This window comes from Engystomops pustulosus, chromosome 6 (genome assembly GCF_040894005.1).
Source record: "Engystomops pustulosus chromosome 6, aEngPut4.maternal, whole genome shotgun sequence".
NCBI lineage: Eukaryota > Metazoa > Chordata > Amphibia > Anura > Leptodactylidae > Engystomops > Engystomops pustulosus.
In genome coordinates, this window is record NC_092416.1 from 186,458,435 (window position 1) to 186,484,637 (window position 26,203).

General features: G+C 48.5%; 1 protein-coding gene across 1 annotated transcript in view; it reads left to right on the forward strand.

Annotated features, from left to right (window-relative positions):
- DNAH9 (dynein axonemal heavy chain 9) overlaps positions 1 to 26,203 on the forward strand; it is a 233,304-nt gene that overhangs the window by 131,020 nt on the left and 76,081 nt on the right. The window contains exons 38-40 of the mRNA XM_072113597.1: positions 18,707 to 18,872; positions 19,098 to 19,200; positions 20,249 to 20,488. Coding sequence (XP_071969698.1) covers positions 18,707 to 18,872; positions 19,098 to 19,200; positions 20,249 to 20,488 — 509 coding nt within the window. The remainder of the gene's footprint in view (positions 1 to 18,706; positions 18,873 to 19,097; positions 19,201 to 20,248; positions 20,489 to 26,203) is intronic.

Genomic DNA, 26,203 nt, shown 5'->3' on the forward strand with positions numbered 1-26,203 from the left:
GGCTACGATAGAAAGGTGTCAGGACACACAGGACATGGCAGCTCGCTGTGTATGGGGGTGTAGTCACTGAGGGGTCAGAGCGCCCATGCTGACCCCTGACCACTGCTGGCCATGATAGAAAGGTGTCAGGACACACAGGACATGGCAGCTCGCTGTGTATGGGGGGTGTAGTCACAGAGGGGTCACAGCACCCATGCTGACCCCTGACCACTGCTGGCTATGATAGAAAGGTGTCAGGACACACAGGACATGGCAGCTCACTGTGTATGGGGAGTGTAGTCACAGAGGGGTCAGAGCGCCCATGCTGACCCCTGACCACTGCTGGCTATGATAGAAAGGTGTCAGGACACAGGACATGGCAGCTCGCTGTGTATGGGGGGTGTAGTCACAGAGGGGTCAGAGCGCCCATGCTGACCCCTGACCACTGCTGGCTATGATAGAAAGGTGTCAGGACACACAGGACATGGCAGCTCGCTGTGTATGGGGGGTGTAGTCACAGAGGGGTCAGAGCGCCCATGCTGACCCCTGACCACTGCTGGCTATGATAGAAAGGTTTCAGGACACACAGGACATGGCAGCTCGCTGTGTATGGGGGGGTGTAGTCACAGAGGGGTCAGAGCGCCCATGCTGACCCCTGACCACTGCTGGCTATGATAGAAAGGTGTCAGGACACACAGGACATGGCAGCTCGCTGTGTATGGGGGGTGTAGTCACAGAGGGGTCAGAGCGCCCATGCTGACCCCTGACCACTGCTGGCTATGATAGAAAGGTGTCAGGACACACAGGACATGGCAGCTCGCTGTGTATGGGGGGTGTAGTCACAGAGAGGTCAGAGCGCCCATGCTGACCCCTGACCACTGCTGGCTATGATAGAAAGGTGTCAGGACACACAGGACATGTCAGCTCGCTGTGTATGGGGGATGTAGTCACAGAGGGGTCAGAGCGCCCATGCTGACCCCTGACCACTGCTGGCTATGATAGAAAGGTGTCAGGACACACAGGACATGTCAGCTCGCTGTGTATGGGGGGTGTAGTCACAGAGGGGTCAGAGCGCCCATGCTGACCCCTGACCACTGCTGGCTATGATAGAAAGGTGTCAGGACACATAGGACATGGCAGCTCGCTGTGTATGGGGGTGTAGTCACAGAGGGGTCAGAGCACCCATGCTGACCCCTGACCACTGCTGGCTATGATAGAAAGGTGTCAGGACACACAGGACATGGCAGCTCGCTGTGTATGGGGGGTGTAGTCACAGAGGGGTCAGAGCGCCCATGCTGACCCCTGACCACTGCTGGCTATGATAGAAAGGTGTCAGGACACAGGACATGGCAGCTCGCTGTGTATGGGGGGTGTAGTCACAGAGGGGTCAGAGCACCCATGCTGACCCCTGACCACTGCTGGCTATGATAGAAAGGTGTCAGGACACACAGGACATGGCAGCTCGCTGTGTATGGGGAGTGTAGTCACAGAGGGATCAGAGCGCCCATGCTGACCTCTGACCACTGCTGGCTATGATAGAAAGGTGTCAGGACACACAGGACATGGCAGCTCGCTGTGTATGGGGGGTGTAGTCACAGAGGGGTCAGAGCACCCATGCTGACCCCTGACCACTGCTGGCTATGATAGAAAGGTGTCAGGACACACAGGACATGGCAGCTCCCTGTGTATGGGGGGTGTAGTCACAGTGAGGTCAGAGCGCCCATGCTGACCCCTGACCACTGCTGGCTATGATAGAAAGGTGTCAGGACACACAGGACATGGCAGCTCGCTGTGAATGGGGGTTGTAGTCACAGAAGGGTCAGAGCGCCCATGCTGACCCCTGACCACTGCTGGCTATGATAGAAAGGTGTCAGGACACACAGGACATGGCAGCTCGCTGTGTATGGGGGTTGTAGTCACAGAAGGGTCAGAGCACCCATGCTGACCCCTGACCACTGCTGGCTATGATAGAAAGGTGTCAGGACACACAGGACATGGTAGCTCGCTGTGAATGGGGGTTGTAGTCACAGAAGGGTCAGAGCGCCCATGCTGACCCCTGACCACTGCTGGCTATGATAGAAAGGTGTCAGGATACACAGGACATGGCAGCTCGCTGTGTATGGGGGGTGTAATCACAGAGGGGTCAGAGTGCCCATGCTGACCCCTGACCCCTGCTGGCTATGATAGAAAGGTGTCAGGACACACAGGACATGGCAGCTCGCTGTGTATGGGGAGTGTAGTCACAGAGGGGTCAGAGCGCCCATGCTGACCCCTGACCACTGCTGGCTATGATAGAAAGGTGTCAGGAAACACAGGACATGGCAGCTCGCTGTGTATGGGGGGGTGTAGTCACAGAGGGGTCAGAGCGCCCATGCTGACCCCTGACCACTGCTGGCTATGATAGAAAGGTGTCAGGAAACACAGGACATGGCAGCTCGCTGTGTATGGGGGGGTGTAGTCACAGAGGGGTCAGAGCGCCCATGCTGACCCCTGACCACTGCTGGCTATGATAGAAAGGTGTCAGGACACAAAGGACATGGCAGCTTGCTGTGTATGGGGGATGTAGTCACAGAAGGGTCAGAGCACCCATGCTGACCCCTGACCACTGCTGGCTATGATAGAAAGGTGTCAGGACACACAGGACATGGCAGCTCGCTGTGTATGGGGGGGTGTAGTCACAGAGGGGTCAGAGCGCCCATGCTGACCCCTGACCACTGCTGGCTATGATAGAAAGGTGTCAGGACACAGGACATGGCAGCTCGCTGTGTATGGGGGGGTGTAGTCACAGAGGGGTCAGAGCGCCCATGCTGACCCCTGACCACTGCTGGCTATGATAGAAAGGTGTCAGGACACACAGGACATGGCAGCTCGCTGTGTATGGGGGGTGTAGTCACAGAGGGGTCAGAGCGCCCATTCTGACCCCTGACCACTGCTGGCTATGATAGAAACGTGTCAGGACACAGGACATGGCAGCTCGCTGTGTATGGGGGGTGTAGTCACAGAGAGGTCAGAGCGCCCATGCTGACCCCTGACCACTGCTGGCTATGATAGAAAGGTGTCAGGACACAGGACATGGCAGCTCACTGTGTATGGGGGGTGTAGTCACAGAGGGGTCAGAGCGTCCATGCTGACCCCTGACCACTGCTGGCTATGATAGAAAGGTGTCAGGACACACAGGACATGGCAGCTCGCTGTGTATGGGGGGTGTAGTCACAGAGAGGTCAGAGCGCCCATGCTGACCCCTGACCACTGCTGGCTATGATAGAAAGGTGTCAGGACACAGGACATGGCAGCTCGCTGTGTATGGGGGGTGTAGTCACAGAGGGGTCAGGGCGCCCATGCTGACCCCTGACCACTGCTGGCTATGATAGAAAGGTGTCAGGACACAGGACATGGCAGCTCTCTGTGTATGGGGGGTGTAGTCACAGAGGGGTCAGAGCGCCCATGCTGACCCCTGACCACTGCTGGCTATGATAGAAAGGTGTCAGGACACAGGACATGGCAGCTCGCTGTGTATGGGGGTGTGTAGTCACAGAGGGGTCAGAGCACCCATGCTGACCCCTGACCACTGCTGGCTATGATAGAAAGGTGTCAGGACACACAGGACATGGCAGCTCGCTGTGTATGGGGGGTGTAGTCACAGAGGGGTCAGAGCGCCCATGCTGACCCCTGACCACTGCTGGCTATGATAGAAAGGTGTCAGGACACACAGGATATGGCAGCTCGCTGTGTATGGGGGGTGTAGTCACAGAGAGGTCAGAGCGCCCATGCTGACCCCTGACCACTGCTGGCTATGATAGAAAGGTGTCAGGACACACAGGACATGGCAGCTCGCTGTGTATGGGGGTGTAGTCACAGAGAGGTCAGAGCGCCCATGCTGACCCCTGACCACTGCTGGCTATGATAGAAAGGTGTCAGGACACAGGACATGGCAGCTCGCTGTGTATGGGGGGTGTAGTCACAGAGGGGTCAGAGCGCCCATGCTGACCCCTGACCACTGCTGGCTATGATAGAAAGGTGTCAGGACACACAGGACATGGCAGCTCGCTGTGTATGGGGGTGTAGTCACAGAGAGGTCAGAGCGCCCATGCTGACCCCTGACCACTGCTGGCTATGATAGAAAGGTGTCAGGACACAGGACATGGCAGCTCGCTGTGTATGGGGGTGTAGTCACAGAGGGGTCAGAGCGCCCATGCTGACCCCTGACCACTGCTGGCTATGATAGAAAGGTGTCAGGACACACAGGACATGGCAGCTCGCTGTGTATGGGGGGTGTAGTCACAGAGGGGTCAGAGCGCCCATGCTGACCCCTGACCACTGCTGGCTATGATAGAAAGGTGTCAGGACACACAGGACATGGCAGCTCGCTGTGTATGGAGGGTGTAGTCACAGAGGGGTCAGAGCGCCCATGCTGACCCCTGACCACTGCTGGCTATGATAGAAAGGTGTCAGGACACACAGGATATGGCAGCTCGCTGTGTATGAGGGGGTGTAGTCACAGAGAGGTCAGAGAGCCCATGCTGACCCCTGACCACTGCTGGCTATGATAGAAAGGTGTCAGGACACACAGGACATGGCAGCTCGCTGTGTATGGGGGGTGTAGTCACAGAGAGGTCAGAGCGCCCATGCTGACCCCTGGCCACTGCTGGCTATGATAGAAAGGTGTCAGGACACACAGGACATGGCAGCTCCCTGTGTATGGGGGGTGTAGTCACAGAGGGGTCAGAGCGCCCATGCTGACCCCTGACCACTGCTGGCTATGATAGAAAGGTGTCAGGACACAGGACATGGCAGCTCGCTGTGTATGGGGGGTGTAGTCACAGAGGGGTCAGAGCGTCCATGCTGACCCCTGACCACTGCTGGCTATGATAGAAAGGTGTCAGGACACACAGGACATGGCAGCTCGCTGTGTATGGGGGGTGTAGTCACAGAGAGGTCAGAGCGCCCATGCTGACCCCTGACCACTGCTGGCTATGATAGAAAGGTGTCAGGACACACAGGACATGGCAGCTCGCTGTGTATGGGGGGTGTAGTCACAGAGGGGTCAGAGCGCCCATGTTGACCCCTGACCACTGCTGGCTATGATAGAAAGGTGTCAGGACACACAGGACATGGCAGCTCGCTGTGTATGAGGGGGTGTAGTCACAGAGAGGTCAGAGAGCCCATGCTGACCCCTGACCACTGCTGGCTATGATAGAAAGGTGTCAGGACACACAGGACATGGCAGCTCGCTGTGTATGGGAGGTGTAGTCACAGAGAGGTCAGAGCGCCCATGCTGACCCCTGACCACTGCTGGCTATGATAGAAAGGTGTCAGGACACACAGGACATGGCAGCTCACTGTGTATGGGGGGTGTAGTCACAGAGGGGTCAGAGCGTCCATGCTGACCCCTGACCACTGCTGGCTATGATAGAAAGGTGTCAGGACACACAGGACATGGCAGCTCGCTGTGTATGGGGGGTGTAGTCACAGAGAGGACAGAGCGCCCATGCTGACCCCTGACCACTGCTGGCTATGATAGAAAGGTGTCAGGACACACAGGACATGGCAGCTCGCTGTGTATGGGGGGTGTAGTCACAGAGAGGTCAGAGCGCCCATGCTGACCCCTGACCACTGCTGGCTATGATAGAAAGGTGTCAGGACACAGGACATGGCAGCTCGCTGTGTATGGGGGGTGTAGTCACAGAGGGGTCAGAGCACCCATGCTGACCCCTGACCACTGCTGGCTATGATAGAAAGGTGTCAGGACACACAGGACATGGCAGCTCGCTGTGTATGGGGGGTGTAGTCACAGAGGGGTCAGAGCGCCCATGCTGACCCCTGACCACTGCTGGCTATGATAGAAAGGTGTCAGGACACACAGGACATGGCAGCTCGCTGTGTATGGAGGGTGTAGTCACAGAGGGGTCAGAGCGCCCATGCTGACCCCTGACCACTGCTGGCTATGATAGAAAGGTGTCAGGACACAGGACATAGCAGCTCGCTGTGTATGGGGAGTGTAGTCACAGAGGGGTCAGAGCACCCATGCTGACCCCTGACCACTGCTGGCTATGATAGAAAGGTGTCAGGACACACAGGACATGGCAGCTCGCTGTGTATGGGGGGGTGTAGTCACAGAGAGGTCAGAGCACCCATGCTGACCCCTGACCACTGCTGGCTATGATAGAAAGGTGTCAGGACACACAGGACATGGCAGCTCGCTGTGTATGTGGGGTGTAGTCACAGAGAGGTCAGAGCGCCCATGCTGACCCCTGACCACTGCTGGCTATGATAGAAAGGTGTCAGGACACACAGGACATGGCAGCTCGCTGTGTATGGGGGGTGTAGTCACAGAGGGGTCAGAGCGCCCATGCTGACCCCTGACCACTGCTGGCTATGATAGAAAGGTGTCAGGACACAGGACATGGCAGCTCGCTGTGTATGGGGGGTGTAGTCACAGAGGGGTCAGGGCGCCCATGCTGACCCCTGACCACTGCTGGCTATGATAGAAAGGTGTCAGGACACAGGACATGGCAGCTCTCTGTGTATGGGGGGTGTAGTCACAGAGGGGTCAGAGCGCCCATGCTGACCCCTGACCACTGCTGGCTATGATAGAAAGGTGTCAGGACACAGGACATGGCAGCTCGCTGTGTATGGGGGTGTAGTCACAGAGGGGTCAGAGCGCCCATGCTGACCCCTGACCACTGCTGGCTATGATAGAAAGGTGTCAGGACACACAGGACATGGCAGCTCGCTGTGTATGGGGGGTGTAGTCACAGAGGGGTCAGAGCGCCCATGCTGACCCCTGACCACTGCTGGCTATGATAGAAAGGTGTCAGGACACACAGGACATGGCAGCTCGCTGTGTATGGAGGGTGTAGTCACAGAGGGGTCAGAGCGCCCATGCTGACCCCTGACCACTGCTGGCTATGATAGAAAGGTGTCAGGACACACAGGACATGGCAGCTCGCTGTGTATGAGGGGGTGTAGTCACAGAGAGGTCAGAGAGCCCATGCTGACCCCTGACCACTGCTGGCTATGATAGAAAGGTGTCAGGACACAGGACATAGCAGCTCGCTGTGTATGGGGGGTGTAGTCACAGAGAGGTCAGAGCACCCATGCTGACCCCTGACCACTGCTGGCTATGATAGAAAGGTGTCAGGACACAGGACATGGCAGCTCACTGTGTATGGGGGGTGTAGTCACAGAGGGGTCAGCGCGCCCATGCTGACCCCTGACCACTGCTGGCTATGATAGAAAGGTGTCAGGACACACAGGACATGGCAGCTCGCTGTGTATGGGGGGTGTAGTCACAGAGAGGTCAGAGCGCCCATGCTGACCCCTGACCACTGCTGGCTATGATAGAAAGGTGTCAGGACACACAGGACATGGCAGCTCGCTGTGTATGGGGAGTGTAGTCACAGAGGGATCAGAGCGCCCATGCTGACCCCTGACCACTGCTGGCTATGATAGAAAGGTGTCAGGACACACAGGACATGGCAGCTCGCTGTGTATGGGGGGTGTAGTCACAGAGAGGTCAGAGCGCCCATGCTGACCCCTGACCACTGCTGGCTATGATAGAAAGGTGTCAGGACACACAGGACATGGCAGCTCACTGTGTATGGGGGGTGTAGTCACAGAGGGGTCAGAGCGTCCATGCTGACCCCTGACCACTGCTGGCTATGATAGAAAGGTGTCAGGACACACAGGACATGGCAGCTCGCTGTGTATGGGGGGTGTAGTCACAGAGAGGTCAGAGCGCCCATGCTGACCCCTGACCACTGCTGGCTATGATAGAAAGGTGTCAGGACACACAGGACATGGCAGCTCGCTGTGTATGGGGGGTGTAGTCACAGAGGGGTCAGAGCGCCCATGTTGACCCCTGACCACTGCTGGCTATGATAGAAAGGTGTCAGGACACACAGGACATGGCAGCTCGCTGTGTATGAGGGGGTGTAGTCACAGAGAGGTCAGAGAGCCCATGCTGACCCCTGACCACTGCTGGCTATGATAGAAAGGTGTCAGGACACACAGGACATGGCAGCTCGCTGTGTATGGGAGGTGTAGTCACAGAGAGGTCAGAGCGCCCATGCTGACCCCTGACCACTGCTGGCTATGATAGAAAGGTGTCAGGACACACAGGACATGGCAGCTCACTGTGTATGGGGGGTGTAGTCACAGAGGGGTCAGAGCGTCCATGCTGACCCCTGACCACTGCTGGCTATGATAGAAAGGTGTCAGGACACACAGGACATGGCAGCTCGCTGTGTATGGGGGGTGTAGTCACAGAGAGGACAGAGCGCCCATGCTGACCCCTGACCACTGCTGGCTATGATAGAAAGGTGTCAGGACACACAGGACATGGCAGCTCGCTGTGTATGGGGGGTGTAGTCACAGAGAGGTCAGAGCGCCCATGCTGACCCCTGACCACTGCTGGCTATGATAGAAAGGTGTCAGGACACAGGACATGGCAGCTCGCTGTGTATGGGGGGTGTAGTCACAGAGGGGTCAGAGCACCCATGCTGACCCCTGACCACTGCTGGCTATGATAGAAAGGTGTCAGGACACACAGGACATGGCAGCTCGCTGTGTATGGGGGGTGTAGTCACAGAGGGGTCAGAGCGCCCATGCTGACCCCTGACCACTGCTGGCTATGATAGAAAGGTGTCAGGACACACAGGACATGGCAGCTCGCTGTGTATGGAGGGTGTAGTCACAGAGGGGTCAGAGCGCCCATGCTGACCCCTGACCACTGCTGGCTATGATAGAAAGGTGTCAGGACACAGGACATAGCAGCTCGCTGTGTATGGGGGGTGTAGTCACAGAGAGGTCAGAGCACCCATGCTGACCCCTGACCACTGCTGGCTATGATAGAAAGGTGTCAGGACACACAGGACATGGCAGCTCGCTGTGTATGTGGGGTGTAGTCACAGAGAGGTCAGAGCGCCCATGCTGACCCCTGACCACTGCTGGCTATGATAGAAAGGTGTCAGGACACACAGGACATGGCAGCTCGCTGTGTATGGGGGGTGTAGTCACAGAGGGGTCAGAGCGCCCATGCTGACCCCTGACCACTGCTGGCTATGATAGAAAGGTGTCAGGACACAGGACATGGCAGCTCGCTGTGTATGGGGGGTGTAGTCACAGAGGGGTCAGGGCGCCCATGCTGACCCCTGACCACTGCTGGCTATGATAGAAAGGTGTCAGGACACAGGACATGGCAGCTCTCTGTGTATGGGGGGTGTAGTCACAGAGGGGTCAGAGCGCCCATGCTGACCCCTGACCACTGCTGGCTATGATAGAAAGGTGTCAGGACACAGGACATGGCAGCTCGCTGTGTATGGGGGTGTAGTCACAGAGGGGTCAGAGCGCCCATGCTGACCCCTGACCACTGCTGGCTATGATAGAAAGGTGTCAGGACACACAGGACATGGCAGCTCGCTGTGTATGGGGGGTGTAGTCACAGAGGGGTCAGAGCGCCCATGCTGACCCCTGACCACTGCTGGCTATGATAGAAAGGTGTCAGGACACACAGGACATGGCAGCTCGCTGTGTATGGAGGGTGTAGTCACAGAGGGGTCAGAGCGCCCATGCTGACCCCTGACCACTGCTGGCTATGATAGAAAGGTGTCAGGACACACAGGACATGGCAGCTCGCTGTGTATGAGGGGGTGTAGTCACAGAGAGGTCAGAGAGCCCATGCTGACCCCTGACCACTGCTGGCTATGATAGAAAGGTGTCAGGACACAGGACATAGCAGCTCGCTGTGTATGGGGGGTGTAGTCACAGAGAGGTCAGAGCACCCATGCTGACCCCTGACCACTGCTGGCTATGATAGAAAGGTGTCAGGACACAGGACATGGCAGCTCACTGTGTATGGGGGGTGTAGTCACAGAGGGGTCAGCGCGCCCATGCTGACCCCTGACCACTGCTGGCTATGATAGAAAGGTGTCAGGACACACAGGACATGGCAGCTCGCTGTGTATGGGGAGTGTAGTCACAGAGGGATCAGAGCGCCCATGCTGACCCCTGACCACTGCTGGCTATGATAGAAAGGTGTCAGGACACACAGGACATGGCAGCTCCCTGTGTATGGGGGGTGTAGTCACAGAGGGGTCAGAGCACCCATGCTGACCCCTGACCACTGCTGGCTATGATAGAAAGGTGTCAGGACACACAGGACATGACAGCTCGCTGTGTATGGGGGGTGTAGTCACAGAGGGGTCAGAGCGCCCATGCTGACCCCTGACCACTGCTGGCTATGATAGAAAGGTGTCAGGACACACAGGACATGACAGCTCGCTGTGTATGGGGGGTGTAGTCACAGAGGGGTCAGAGCACCCATGCTGACCCCTGACCACTGCTGGCTATGATAGAAAGGTGTCAGGACACACAGGACATGGCAGCTCCCTGTGTATGGGGGGTGTAGTCACAGAGGGGTCAGAGCGCCCATGCTGACCCCTGACCACTGCTGGCTATGATAGAAAGGTGTCAGGACACACAGGACATGGCAGCTCGCTGTGTATGGGGGTGTAGTCACAGAGAGGTCAGAGCGCCCATGCTGACCCCTGACCACTGCTGGCTATGATAGAAAGGTGTCAGGACACACAGGACATGGCAGCTCACTGTGTATGGGGGTGTGGTCACAGAGGGGTCAGAGCGCCCATGCTGACCCCTGACCACTGCTGGCTATGATAGAAAGGTGTCAGGACACACAGGACATGACAGCTCGCTGTGTATGGGGGGTGTAGTCACAGAGGGGTCAGAGCACCCATGCTGACCCCTGACCACTGCTGGCTATGATAGAAAGGTGTCAGGACACACAGGACATGACAGCTCGCTGTGTATGGGGGGTGTAGTCACAGAGGGGTCAGAGCGCCCATGCTGACCCCTGACCACTGCTGGCTATGATAGAAAGGTGTCAGGACACACAGGACATGGCAGCTCGCTGTGTATGGGGGGTGTAGTCACAGAGGGGTCAGAGCACCCATGCTGACCCCTGACCACTGCTGGCTATGATAGAAAGGTGTCAGGACACACAGGACATGGCAGCTCCCTGTGTATGGGGGGTGTAGTCACAGAGGGGTCAGAGCGCCCATGCTGACCCCTGACCACTGCTGGCTATGATAGAAAGGTGTCAGGACACACAGGACATGGCAGCTCGCTGTGTATGGGAGGTGTAGTCACAGAGAGGTCAGAGCGCCCATGCTGACCCCTGACCACTGCTGGCTATGATAGAAAGGTGTCAGGACACACAGGACATGGCAGCTCGCTGTGTATGGGGGGTGTAGTCACAGAGAGGTCAGAGCACCCATGCTGACCCCTGACCACTGCTGGCTATGATAGAAAGGTGTCAGGACACAGGACATGGCAGCTCACTGTGTATGGGGGGTGTAGTCACAGAGGGGTCAGAGCGTCCATGCTGACCCCTGACCACTGCTGGCTATGATAGAAAGGTGTCAGGACACACAGGACATGACAGCTCGCTGTGTATGGGGGGTGTAGTCACAGAGGGGTCAGAGCACCCATGCTGACCCCTGACCCCTGCTGGCTATGATAGAAAGGTGTCAGGACACACAGGACATGGCAGCTCGCTGTGTATGGGGGGTGTAGTCACATAGAGGTCAGAGCACCCATGCTGACCCCTGACCACTGCTGGCTATGATAGAAAGGTGTCAGGAAACACAGGACATGGCAGCTCGCTGTGTATGGGGGGGTGTAGTCACAGAGGGGTCAGAGCGCCCATGCTGACCCCTGACCACTGCTGGCTATGATAGAAAGGTGTCAGGACACACAGGACATGACAGCTCGCTGTGTATGGGGGGTGTAGTCACAGAGGGGTCAGAGCGCCCATGCTGACCCCTGACCACTGCTGGCTATGATAGAAAGGTGTCAGGACACACAGGACATGACAGCTCGCTGTGTATGGGGGGTGTAGTCACCCTTGTGATTCATTCTATAATGCTACATGCTCCTGGTTTACCTCTCTGCACGGATCTAGGTTAAGTTCCCAGATAAGAAGCGTCCACACAGCGGGCCCCAGGTATCTGCTGAGTCTGCGCTTTTCTCTCTAATTTAGACTATTAGCGGCAATATTCTTTATGAGCCCCTGGCCGATGTGCGGCTCATGTCACTTTCTTCAGGAACATCACACACTCCAGAGGCAAAGAAAGCCCGAACCTCACAAAAATCATAATTACACTCCATTTGTTCAGCAAACAGCAAAAGCCAAGACCTTACCTCATTATAAGAGATTCCCACAAGTCCAACAAGTCCCCGAAATCCTGTCTTATTCTACAGCTCTAGGGAAAGGTCAAGATCTACATGTGGATTGTGTTATTAATCTCATCTGTCTCACGTGCTTATGTACAGCTCTTATATACTACTATAATACTGCCCCCTATGTACAAGAATATGACTACTATAATACTGCCCCCTATGTACAAGAATATAACTACTATAATACTGCCCCCTATGTACAAGAATATAACTACTATAATACTGCCCCCTATGTACAAGAATATAACTACTATAATACTGCCCCCTATGTACAAGAATATAACTACTATAATACTGCCCCCTATGTACAGGAATATAACTACTATAATACTGCCCCCTATGTACAGGAATATAACTACTATAATACTGCCCCCTATGTACAAGAATATAACTACTATAATACTGCCCCCTATGTACAGGAATATAACTACTATAATACTGCCCCCTATGTACAGGAATATAACTACTATAATACTGCCCCCTATGTACAGGAATATAACTACTATAATACTGCCCCCTATGTACAAGAATATAACTACTATAATACTGCCCCCTATGTACAAGAATATAACTACTATAATACTGCCTCCTATGTACAAGAATATAACTACTATAATACTGCCCCCTATGTTCAAGGATATAACTACTATAATACTGCCCCCTATGTACAAGAATATAACTACTATAATACTGCTCCCTATGTACAGGAATATAACTACTATAATACTGCCCCCTATGTACAGGAATATAACTACTATAATACTGCCCCCTATGTACAAGAATATAACTACTATAATACTGCCCCCTATGTACAAGAATATAACTACTATAATACTGCCCCCTATGTACAGGAATATAACTACTATAATACTGCTCCCTATGTACAGGAATATAACTACTATAATACTGCCCCCTATGTACAAGAATATAACTACTATAATACTGCCCCCTATGTACAGGAATATAACTACTATAATACTGCCCTCTATGTACAGGAATATAACTACTATAATACTGCCCCCTATGTACAAGAATATAACTACTATAATACTGCTCCCTATGTACAGGAATATAACTACTATAATACTGCCCCCTATGTACAAGAATATAACTACTATTATACTGCCCCCTATGTACAGGAATATAACTACTATAATACTGCCCCCTATGTACAGGAATATAACTACTATAATACTGCCCCCTATGTACAAGAATATAACTACTATAATACTGCCACCTATATACAGTAATATAAATACTATAATACTGCCCCCTATGTACAGGAATATAACTACTATAATACTGCCCCCTATGTACAGGAATTTAACTACTATAATACTGCCCCCTATGTACAAGAATATAACTACTATAATACTGCCCCCTATGTACAAGAATATAACTACTATAATACTGCCCCCTATGTACAGGAATATAACTACTATAATACTGCCCCCTATTTACAAGAATATAACTACTATAATACTGCCCCCTCTGTACAGGAATATAACTACTATAATACTGCCCCCTATGTACAGGAATATAAGTACTATAATACTGCCCCCTATGTACAGGAATATAACTACTATAATACTGCCCCCTATGTACAGGAATATAACTACTATAATACTGCCCCCTATGTACAGGAATATAACTACTATAATACTGCCCCCTATGTACAGGAATATAACTACTATAATACTGCCCCCTATGTACAAGAATATAACTACTATAATACTGCCCCCTATGTACAAGAATATAACTAATATAATACTGCCCCCTATTTACAAGAATATAACTACTACAATTCTGCCCCTATATGCAGGAATATAACTACTATAATACTGCCCCCTATGTACAGGAATATAACTACTATAATACTGCCCCCTATGTACAAGAATATAACTACTATAATACTGCCCCCTATGTACAGGAATATAACTACTATAATACTGCCCCCTAGGTACAGGAATATAGCTACTATAATACTGCCCCCTGTGTACAGGAATATAACTACTATAATACTGCCCCCTCTGTACAGGAATATAACTACTATAATACTGCCCCCTATGTACAGGAATATAAGTACTATAATACTGCCCCCTATGTACAGGAATATAACTACTATAATACTGCCCCCTATGTACAGGAATATAACTACTATAATACTGTCCCCTATATACAAGAATATAACTACTATAATACTGCCCCCTATATGTACAGGAATATAACTACTATAATACTGCCTCCTATGTACAGGAATATAACTACTATAATACTGCCCCTATGTACAAGAATATAACTGCTATAATACTGCCCCCTATGTACAGGAATATAACTGCTATAATACTGCCCCCTATGTACAGGAATATAACTACTATAATACTGCCCCTATGTACAGGAATATATAAACTATAATACTGTCCGCTATGTACAAGAATATAACTACTATAATACTGCCCCCTATGTACAAGAATATAACTACTATAATACTGCCCCCTATGTACAAGAATTTAACTACTATAATACTGCCCCCTATGTACAAGAATTTAACTACTATAATACTGCCCCTATGTACAAGAATTTAACTACTATAATACTGCCCCCTATGTACAAGAATATAACTACTATAATACTGCCCCCTATGTACAAGAATATAACTACTATAATACTGCCCCCTATGTACAAGAATATAACTACTATAATACTGCCCCCTATGTACAGGAATATAACTACTATAATACTGCCCCCTATGTACAGGAATATAACTACTATAATACTGCCCCCTATGTACAAGAATATAACTACTATAATACTGCCCCCTATGTACAGGAATATAACTACTATAATACTGTCCCCTATATACAAGAATATAACTACTATAATACTGCCCCCTATATGTACAGGAATATAACTACTATAATACTGCCTCCTATGTACAGGAATATAACTACTATAATACTGCCCCTATGTACAAGAATATAACTGCTATAATACTGCCCCCTATGTACAGGAATATAACTGCTATAATACTGCCCCCTATGTACAGGAATATAACTACTATAATACTGCCCCTATGTACAGGAATATATAAACTATAATACTGTCCGCTATGTACAAGAATATAACTACTATAATACTGCCCCCTATGTACAAGAATATAACTACTATAATACTGCCCCCTATGTACAAGAATTTAACTACTATAATACTGCCCCCTATGTACAAGAATTTAACTACTATAATACTGCCCCCTATGTACAAGAATTTAACTACTATAATACTGCCCCCTATGTACAAGAATATAACTACTATAATACTGCCCCCTATGTACAAGAATATAACTACTATAATACTGCCCCCTATGTACAAGAATATAACTACTATAATACTGCCCCCTATGTACAGGAATATAACTACTATAATACTGCCCCCTATGTACAGGAATATAACTACTATAATACTGCCCCCTATGTACAAGAATATAACTACTATAATACTGCCCCCTATGTACAAGAATATAACTACTATAATACTGCCCCCTATGTACAAGAATATAACTACTATAATACTGCCCCCTATGTACAGGGATATAACTACTATAATACTGCCTCCTATGTACAAGAATATAACTATTATAATAATGCCCCCTATGTACAGGAATATAACTACTATAATACTGCCCCCTATGTACAGGAATATAACTACTATAATACTGCCCCCTATGTACAAGAATATAACTACTATAATACTGCCCCTATGTACAAGAATATAACTACTATAATACTGCCCCCTATGTACAAGAATATAACTACTATAATACTGCCCCCTATGTACAGTAATATAACTACTATAATACTGCCCCCTATGTACAGGAATATAACTACTATAATACTGCCCCCTATGTACAGGAATATAACTACTATAATACTGCCCCCTATGTACAGGAATATAACTACTATAATACTGCCCCCTATGTACAGGAATATAACTACTATAATACTGCCCCTATGTACAAGATTTTAACTACTATAATACTGCCCCCTATGTACAGGAATATAACTACTATAATATACTGCCCCCTATGTACAAGAATATAACTACTATAATACTGCCCCCTATGTACAGGAATATAACTACTATAATATACTGCCCCCTATGTACAGGAATATAACTACTATAATACTGCCCCCTATGTACAGGAATATAACTACTATAATACTGCCCCCTATGTACAAGAATATAACTACTATAATACTGCCCCCTATGTACAAGAATATAACTTCTATAATACTGCCCCCTATGTACAAGAATATAACTACTATAATACTGCCCTCTATGTACAGGAATATAACTACTATAATACTGCCCTCTATGTACAGGTATATAACTACTATAATACTGCCCCCTATGTACAAGAATATAACTACTATAATACTGCCCCCTATGTACAACAATATAACTACTATAATACTGCCCCCTATGTACAGGAATATAACTACTATAATACTGCCCTCTATGTACAGGTATATAACTACTATAATACTGCCCCCTATGTACAAGAATATAACTACTATAATACTGCCCCCTATGTACAAGAATATAACTACTATAATACTGCCCCCTATGTACAGGAATATAACTACTATAATACTGCCCCCTATGTACAAGAATATAACTACTATAATACTGCCCCCTATGTACAACAATATAACTACTATAATACTGCCCCTATGTACAAGAATATAACTACTATAATACTGCCCCCTATGTACAGGGATATAACTACTATAATACTGCCCCCTATGTACAGGAATATAACTACTATAATACTGCCCCCTATGTACAGGAATATAACTACTATAATACTGCCCCCTATGTACAGGAATATAACTACTATAATACTGCCCCCTATGTACAGGAATATAACTACTATAATACTGCCCCCTATGTACAGGAATATAACTACTATAATACTGCCCTCTATGTACAGGTATATAACTACTATAATACTGCCCCCTATGTACAGGAATATAACTACTATAATACTGCCCCCTATGTACAGGAATATAACTACTATAATACTGCCCCCTATGTACAGGAATATAACTGCTATAATACTGCCCCCTATGTACAAGAATATAACTACTATAATACTGCCCCCTATGTACAGGAATATAACTACTATAATACTGCCCCCTATGTACAGGAATATAACTACTATAATACTGCCCCCTATGTACAAGAATATAACTACTATAATACTGCCCCTATGTACAGGAATATAACTACTATAATACTGCCCCCTATGTACAAGAATATAACTACTATAATACTGCCCCCTATGTACAGGAATATAACTACTATAATACTGCCCCCTTGTACAGGAATATAACTACTATAATACTGCCCCCTATGTACAGGAATATAACTACTATAATACTGCCCCCTATGTACAGGAATATAACTACTATAATACTGTCCCCTATGTACAAGAATATAACTACTATAATACTGCCCCCTATGTACAGGAATATAACTACTATAATACTGTCCCCTATGTACAAGAATATAACTACTATAATACTTCCCCCTATGTACAGGAATATAACTACTATAATACTGTCCCCTATGTACAAGAATATAACTACTATAATACTGCCCCCTATGTACAGGAATATAACTACTATAATACTGCCTCCTATGTACAGGAATATAACTACTATAATACTGCCCCCTATGTACAGGAATATAACTACTATAATACTGCCCCCTATGTACAAGAATATAACTACTATAATACTGCCCCCTGTGTACAGGAAAATAACTACTATAATACTGCCCCCTATGTACAGGAATATAACTACTATAATACTGCCCCCTGTGTACAGGAAAATAACTACTATAATACTGCCCCCTATGTACAGGAATATAACTACTATAATACTGTCCCCTATGTACAAGAATATAACTACTATAATACTGCCCCCTATGTACAGGAATATAACTACTATAATACTGTCCCCTATGTACAAGAATATAACTACTATAATACTGCCCCCTATGTACAGGAATATAACTACTATAATACTGCCTCCTATGTACAGGAATATAACTACTATAATACTGCCCCCTATGTACAGGAATATAACTACTATAATACTGCCCCCTATGTACAAGAATATAACTACTATAATACTGCCCCCTGTGTACAGGAAAATAACTACTATAATACTGCCCCCTATGTACAGGAATATAACTACTATAATACTGCCCCCTGTGTACAGGAAAATAACTACTATAATACTGCCTCCTATGTACAGGGATATAACTACTATAATACTGCCCCCTATGAACACTCCACGTGATTGGCCATATAGTGATTATATATAACAATACCGCCATATAGTGACCTATGATCTATATGTGACCTATAAGTGTATACTGACGTCTTCTCCCCTCTTGTTGGCAGCGATCCTCGAGAAACCACTAGAAAAAAAATCAGGCAGGAATTATGGGCCTCCGGGGACCAGGAAGCTGATTTACTTCATAGATGATATGAATATGCCGGAGGTGGACACGTATGGGACGGTACAGCCGCACACGCTGATCCGCCAGCACATGGACTACGGACACTGGTAAGGAGTGATAACTGCTGACAGCTGATTGGTTGTTGCAATGTTCTTCCGCTCTTTGTCTGTGATCTGCAGTGATACATTATAACACGTCCCACGGGAGGTGACAAATGTAACATTTATTGTTTAAAATTTAAAGGGTTTGTTCTAAGACTTAATCTTATCCGTGTACAGTGAATCAGGGAGGGGCTGCAGCTGCTTTACTGTCCCATTGCACCTGTGTTATAGGTACGACCGCAACAAGCTGACCATGAAAGAGATCATGAATGTCCAGTACGTGTCCTGCATGAACCCCACCGCCGGCAGCTTCACCATCAACCCCCGACTACAGGTCAGATACCAGATACACAGCTCTGCAGACTGTATCACACAGGGGAGGATTAGATACACAGCTCAGCAGACTGTATCACACAGGGGAGGATTAGATACACAGCTCAGCAGACTGTATCACACAGGGGAGGATTAGATACACAGCTCAGCAGACTGTATCACACAAGAGGGGATTAGATACACAGCTCAGCAGATGTATCACACAGGAGAGGATGAGATACACAGCTCTGCAGACTGTATCACACAGGAGAGGATTAGATACACAGCTCAGCAGACTGTATCACACAGGGGAGGATTAGATACACAGCTCAGCAGATGTATCACACAGGGGAGGATTAGATACAGAGCTCTGCAGACTGTATCACACAGGGGAGGATTAGATACACAGCTCAGCAGACTGTATCACACAGGGGAGGAGTAGATACACAGCTCAGCAGATGTATCACACAGGGGAGGATTAGATACACAGCTCAGCAGACTGTATCACACAGGGGAGGATTAGATACACAGCTCAGCAGACTGTATCACACAGGGGAGGATTAGATACACAGCTCTGCAGACTGTATCACACAGCGGAGGATTAGATACACAGCTCAGCAGACTGTATCACACAGGGGAGGATTAGATACACAGCTCTGCAGACTGTATCACACAGGGGAGGATTAGATACACAGCTCAGCAGACTGTATCACACAGGAGAGGATTAGATACACAGCTCAGCAGACTGTATCACACAGGACAGGATTAGATACACAGCTCAGCAGACTGTATCACACAGGGGAGGATGAGATACACAGCTCAGCAGACTGTATCACACAGGAGAGGATGAGATACACAGCTCTGCAGACTGTACCACACAGGACAGGATTAGATACACAGCTCAGCGGACTGTATCACACAGGAGAGGATTAGATACACAGCTCAGCAGATTGTTACAAACAGGATAGGATTAGATACACAGCTCAGCAGTCAGTATCACACAGGATAGGATTAGATACACAGCTGGGAGCAGGGTATTTCTAATATTCTGGATGTTTCTGTCCCTGTAGAGACACTTCAGTGTGTTTGCCCTGTCCTTCCCTGGCACGGATGCCCTTTCCACCATCTACAGCACCATCCTGACCCAACATCTGAAAGTGGGTAACTTCCCGGGCGCCCTGCAGAAGAGCACGCAGCAGCTGATCAGCCTGGGCCTGTCCCTCCACCAGAAGGTCACCTCCACCTTCCTGCCCACCGCCATCAAGTTCCACTACATCTTCAACCTGCGCGACCTGTCCAACATCTTCCAGGTGAGCCTCCTGACCTGGGCACTGGGGGGCGCTCTACATGCTGCAGACCCACCATCACTTCCAATTTCCAGAGACCTAAATCAACTCTTCATACTTTCCACATCTGAGGGTTTGCGACAACTTCATCCAGTCTAGACAATTCTCTGTGAGCAGAATCTTTTCCTACCCTGATAGTTTGTTACAATGTTTCAGTACAGGTCGAATGTGTCAGCCTGGAATAGCTTACTGGGGTTCTCCTAGATGAATGCACTGTAACAAACCCTCAGCAGTGATGAATATTTGGCTTCTATTGGAGATCAGCTACCACCAGGATGAAGGATTGTAACCCAAGCACTGACAGACTGGTGTGTGCCCCTCTGGCAGGATCCGCTCTTCTTTAAGCTTCCTATGCCTTTGTTTTTAAGTAAAGAAGGCTTTAGAATTATGCAAATGAGCCTGAGGGGCTCCAAGCTCCATTACTGTCTATGGAACCTGGAGCCCCTTGGGATCATTTGCATAATTTTAAAAGCCTTTATTTGTAAAATGCAGGACATAAGGAGCTAAAAGAAGAGTGGATCCTGCCAGAGGGGGGGCACACCTGTATGTCAGTGTTTGGTTTACAATCCTTCATCCTGGTTGTAGATGTTCTTTAAATGATTGGACAATGAAGCAGAACCTTTCATTACATTATTGGGCCCCTTTATACCAGACACAGCCCTCGAGGCTCTCCTACTACGTTGTCTTCTCAGCTGTGTCATATGAAGGGATCAGCGATCGACGTCTTCACTCGAGGGTCCTGCGTATTTAGATCGGGCAATGCCAGGACAGTCCTGTCCTTCCCTTCATTAGCGCCACTAATTGGGCCTCTGATCTCCCAGTAATGAGACAGTTATCAGAGGCCTGTGTGTAACGTAGGAGACGTCATCAGCCTGAGATAGCGTCCAGACTTACACAATGGGCAGATCCTGCAAGAAGCTGTCAGCAGCCAAGTGATGGGGGGCGAGGAGCGGGCGCAGGTAATCCCTAACATAAATGGCCCCACATCAGCAGCAGAACATCCCTATACAATGTTGTAATGTCATGTATGTACACAGTGACTGCACCAGCAGCAGAATAGTGAGTGCAGCTCTGGAGTATAATACAGGATGTAACTCAGGATCAGTACAGGATAAGTAATGTCATGTATGTACACAGTGACTGCACCAGCAGCAGAATAGTGAGTGCAGCTCTGGGGTATAATACAGGATGTAACTCAGGATCAGTACAGGATAAGTAATGTCATGTATGTACACAGTGACTGCACCAGCAGCAGAATAGTGAGTGCAGCTCTGGAGTATAATACAGGATGTAACTCAGGATCAGTACAGGATAAGTAATGTCATGTATGTACACAGTGACTGCACCAGCAGCAGAATAGTGAGTGCAGCTCTGGGGTATAATACAGGATGTAACTCAGGATCAGTACAGGATAAGTAATGTCATGTATGTACACAGTGACTGCACCAGCAGCAGAATAGTGAGTGCAGCTCTGGGGTATAATACAGGATGTAACTCAGGATCAGTACAGGATAAGTAATGTCATGTATGTACACAGTGACTGCACCAGCAGCAGAATAGTGAGTGCAGCTCTGGGGTATAATACAGGATGTAACTCAGGATCAGTACAGGATAAGTAATGTCATGTATGTACACAGTGACTGCACCAGCAGCAGAATAGTGAGTGCAGCTCTGGGGTATAATACAGGATGTAACTCAGTATCAGTACAGGATAAGTAATGTCATGTATGTACACAGTGACTGCACCAGCAGCAGAATAGTGAGTGCAGCTCTGGGGTATAATACAGGATGTAACTCAGGATCAGTACAGGATAAGTAATGTCATGTATGTACACAGTGACTGCACCAGCAGCAGAATAGTGAGTGCAGCTCTGGGTATAATACAGGATGTAACTCAGGATCAGTACAGGATACGTAATGTCATGTATGTACACAGTGACTGCACCAGCAGCAGAATAGTGAGTGCAGCTCTGGGTATAATACAGGATGTAACTCAGGATCAGTACAGGATAAGTAATGTCATGTATGTACACAGTGACTGCACCAGCAGCAGAATAGTGAGTGCAGCTCTGGGTATAATACAGGATGTAACTCAGAATCAGTACAGGATAAGTAATGTCATGTATGTACACAGTGACTGCACCAGCAGCAGAATAGTGAGTGCAGCTCTGGTGTATAATACAGGATGTAACTCAGGATCAGTACAGGATAAGTAATGTCATGTACCGTATTTTTCGGACTATAAGACGCACTGGACCATAAGACGCACATAGGTTTTAGAGGAGGAAAAATAAGAAAAAATGTTTTTTCCCCCAAATAGTATGCTAAAATTTTTAATAAAGTAACAGTAAAGTAACTGGGTGGTGCAGTGCAGCCATGTTCCTCTTTGGAGAGGGGCAGGGGCGAGCAGCGGTCACCCCCTCCTCCTCTCCCGGACACCGCCGTCTATCATTAGATAGAATTATGCTGGCATGTAGTCAGGGGGTCTCAAGAGTTACCAGGGCTGTATAGGTATGCGCATATGTGACAATTGTCACAAGAGCTTACAATCTATGAGAAGGAGGAGGACACATGAGATGACAGTGCTTGTACAATAGTCACAAGAGCTTACAATCTATGAGGAGGAGAGGGGCAGAGGAGGTGACAGTGCTTGTACAATGGTCACAAGAGCTTACAATCTATGAGGAGGAGGGGGGCACAGGAGGTGACAGCGCTTGTACAATGGTCCCCAGAGCTTACAATCTATGAGGAAGAGGATACAGGAGATGTGAGTGCTTGTATGATGGCCACAAGAGCTTACAATCTATGAGTAGGATAAGGGGGCAGAGGAGGTGACAGTCCTTGTACAATGGCCACAAGAGCTTACAATCTATGAGGAGGGGGACACAGGAGTTGACAGTGCTTGTACAATGGCCACAAGAGCTTACAATCTATGAGGAGGGGGACACAGGAGATGACAGTGCTTGTACAATGGTCACAAGAGCTTACAATCTATGAGGAGGATGAGGGGACACAGGAGGTGACAGTCCTTGTACAATGGTCACAAGAGCTTACAATCTATGGGGAGGGGGACACAGGAGGTGACAATCCTTGTACAATGGCCATAAGAGCTTACAATCTATGGGGAGGAGGAGGACACAGGAGGTGATAGTCCTTGTACAATGGCCACAAGAGCTTACAATCTATGGGGAGGGGACACAGGAGGTGACAGTCCTTGTACGATGGCCACAAGAGCTTACAATCTATGGGGAGGGGACACAGGAGGTGACAGTCCTTGTACAATGGTCACAAGAGCTTGGTCTGTGGGGTAAGGTACCTTCAAAAGACAGCAGCCTCTATACAAGGCAACAAGGGGTTAAGACTGTGAGAGCAGAGACCGGGGGAAGGGAGCACTTATCACTTATCTGATCCTGTGTTCCGGAGAGAAGTTACAGGTCAGACACAGCGCTGTACAGGCTCCTCTGCACACACTGCCGGCAGCCTTCACCTTCTTCTTCACTCTGAGCTACTTACAAGCCCAGCGGGGATTGGCCAGAGTCTGTGCCTTTCTCCTCCCCCTCTCTATCCACTGCTGCTGCTCTGCCACAAAGCTGGAGGACATCGATATATACATGAGTTACAAAGCGCTGCGCTCTGCCAGCTTTAGCTGCCCTCCATTCCCTCCAGCAGTGGAGGGCTGAGAGGAGGAGAGGAGCGTAGCGGCACTCAGTACAGCCGCTGCGCTCCACTGTGAAGGGCTGCGCTTACTGCCAGCATCAGCTGGCAGAGCGCAGCTCCATCCCCTCCTGCAGGCTACATCCGGACTATAAGACGCACTTCTGTTTTTTCCCCATTTTCTGGGGAAAAAAAGTGCGTCTTATAGTCCAGAAAATACGGTATGTACATAGTGACTGCACCAGCAGCAGAATAGTGAGTGCAGCTCTGGAGTATAATACAGGAGGTAACTCAGGATCAGTACAGGATAAGTAATGTCATGTATGTACACAGTGACTGCACCAGCAGCAGAATAGTGAGTGCAGCTCTGGGGTATAATACAGGATGTAACTCAGAATCAGTACAGGATAAGTAATGTCATGTATGTACACAGTGACTGCACCAGCAGCAGAATAGTGAGTGCAGCTCTGGAGTATAATACAGGATGTAACTCAGGATCAGTACAGGATAAGTAATGTCATGTATGTACACAGTGACTGCACCAGCAGCAGAATAGTGAGTGCAGCTCTGGGGTATAATACAGGATGTAACTCAGGATCAGTACAGGATAAGTAATGTCATGTATGTACACAGTTACTGCACCAGCAGCAGAATAGTGAGTGCAGCTCTGGGGTATAATACAGGATGTAACTCAGGATCAGTACAGGATAAGTAATGTCATGTATGTACACAGTGACTGCACCAGCAGCAGAATAGTGAGTGCAGCTCTGGAGTATAATACAGGATGTAACTCAGGATCAGTACAGGATAAGTAATGTCATGTATGTACACAGTTACTGCACCAGCAGCAGAATAGTGAGTTCAGCTCTGGGGTATAATACAGGATGTAACTCAGGATCAGTACAGGATAAGTAATGTCATGTATGTACACAGTGACTGCACTAGCAGCAGAATAGTGAGTGCAGCTCTGGGGTATAATACAGGATGTAACTCAGGATCAGTACAGGATAAGTAATGTCATGTATGTACACAGTGCAGAATAGTGAGTGCAGCTCTGGGGTATAATACAGGATGTAACTCAGGATCAGTACAGGATAAGTAATGTCATGTATGTACACAGTGACTACACCAGCAGCAGAATAGTGAGTGCAGCTCTGGAGTATAATACAGGATGTAACTCAGGATCAGTACAGGATAAGTAATGTCATGTATGTACACAGTGACTGCACCAGCAGCAGAATAGTGAGTGCAGCTCTGGGGTATAATACAGGATGTAACTCAGGATCAGTACAGGATAAGTAATGTCATGTATGTACACAGTGACGGCACCAGCAGCAGAATAGTGAGTTCAGCTCTGGAGTATAATACAGGATGTAACTCAGGATCAGTACAGGATAAGTAATGTCATGTATGTACACAGTGACTGCACCAGCAGCAGAATAGTGAGTGCAGCTCTGGGGTATAATACAGGATGTAACTCAGGATCAGTACAGGATAAGTAATGTCATGTATGTACACGGTGACTGCACCAGCAGCAGAATAGTGAGTGCAGCTCTGGGGTATAATACAGGATGTAACTCAGGATCAGTACAGGATAAGTAATGTCATGTATGTACACAGTGACTGCACCAGCAGCAGAATAGTGAGTGCAGCTCTGGAGTATAATACAGGATGTAACTCAGGATCAGTACAGGATAAGTAATGTCATGTATGTACACAGTGACTGCACCAGCAGCAGAATAGTGAGTGCAGCTCTGGGGTATAATACAGGATGTAACTCAGGATCAGTACAGGATAAGTAATGTCATGTATGTACACAGTGACTGCACCAGCAGCAGAATAGTGAGTGCAGCTCTGGGGTATAATACAGGATGTAACTCAGGATCAGTACAGGATAAGTAATGTCATGTATGTACACAGTGACTGCACCAGCAGCAGAATAGTGAGTGCAGCTCTGGGTATAATACAGGATGTAACTCAGGATCAGTGCAGGATTAGTAATGTCATGTATGTACACAGTGACTG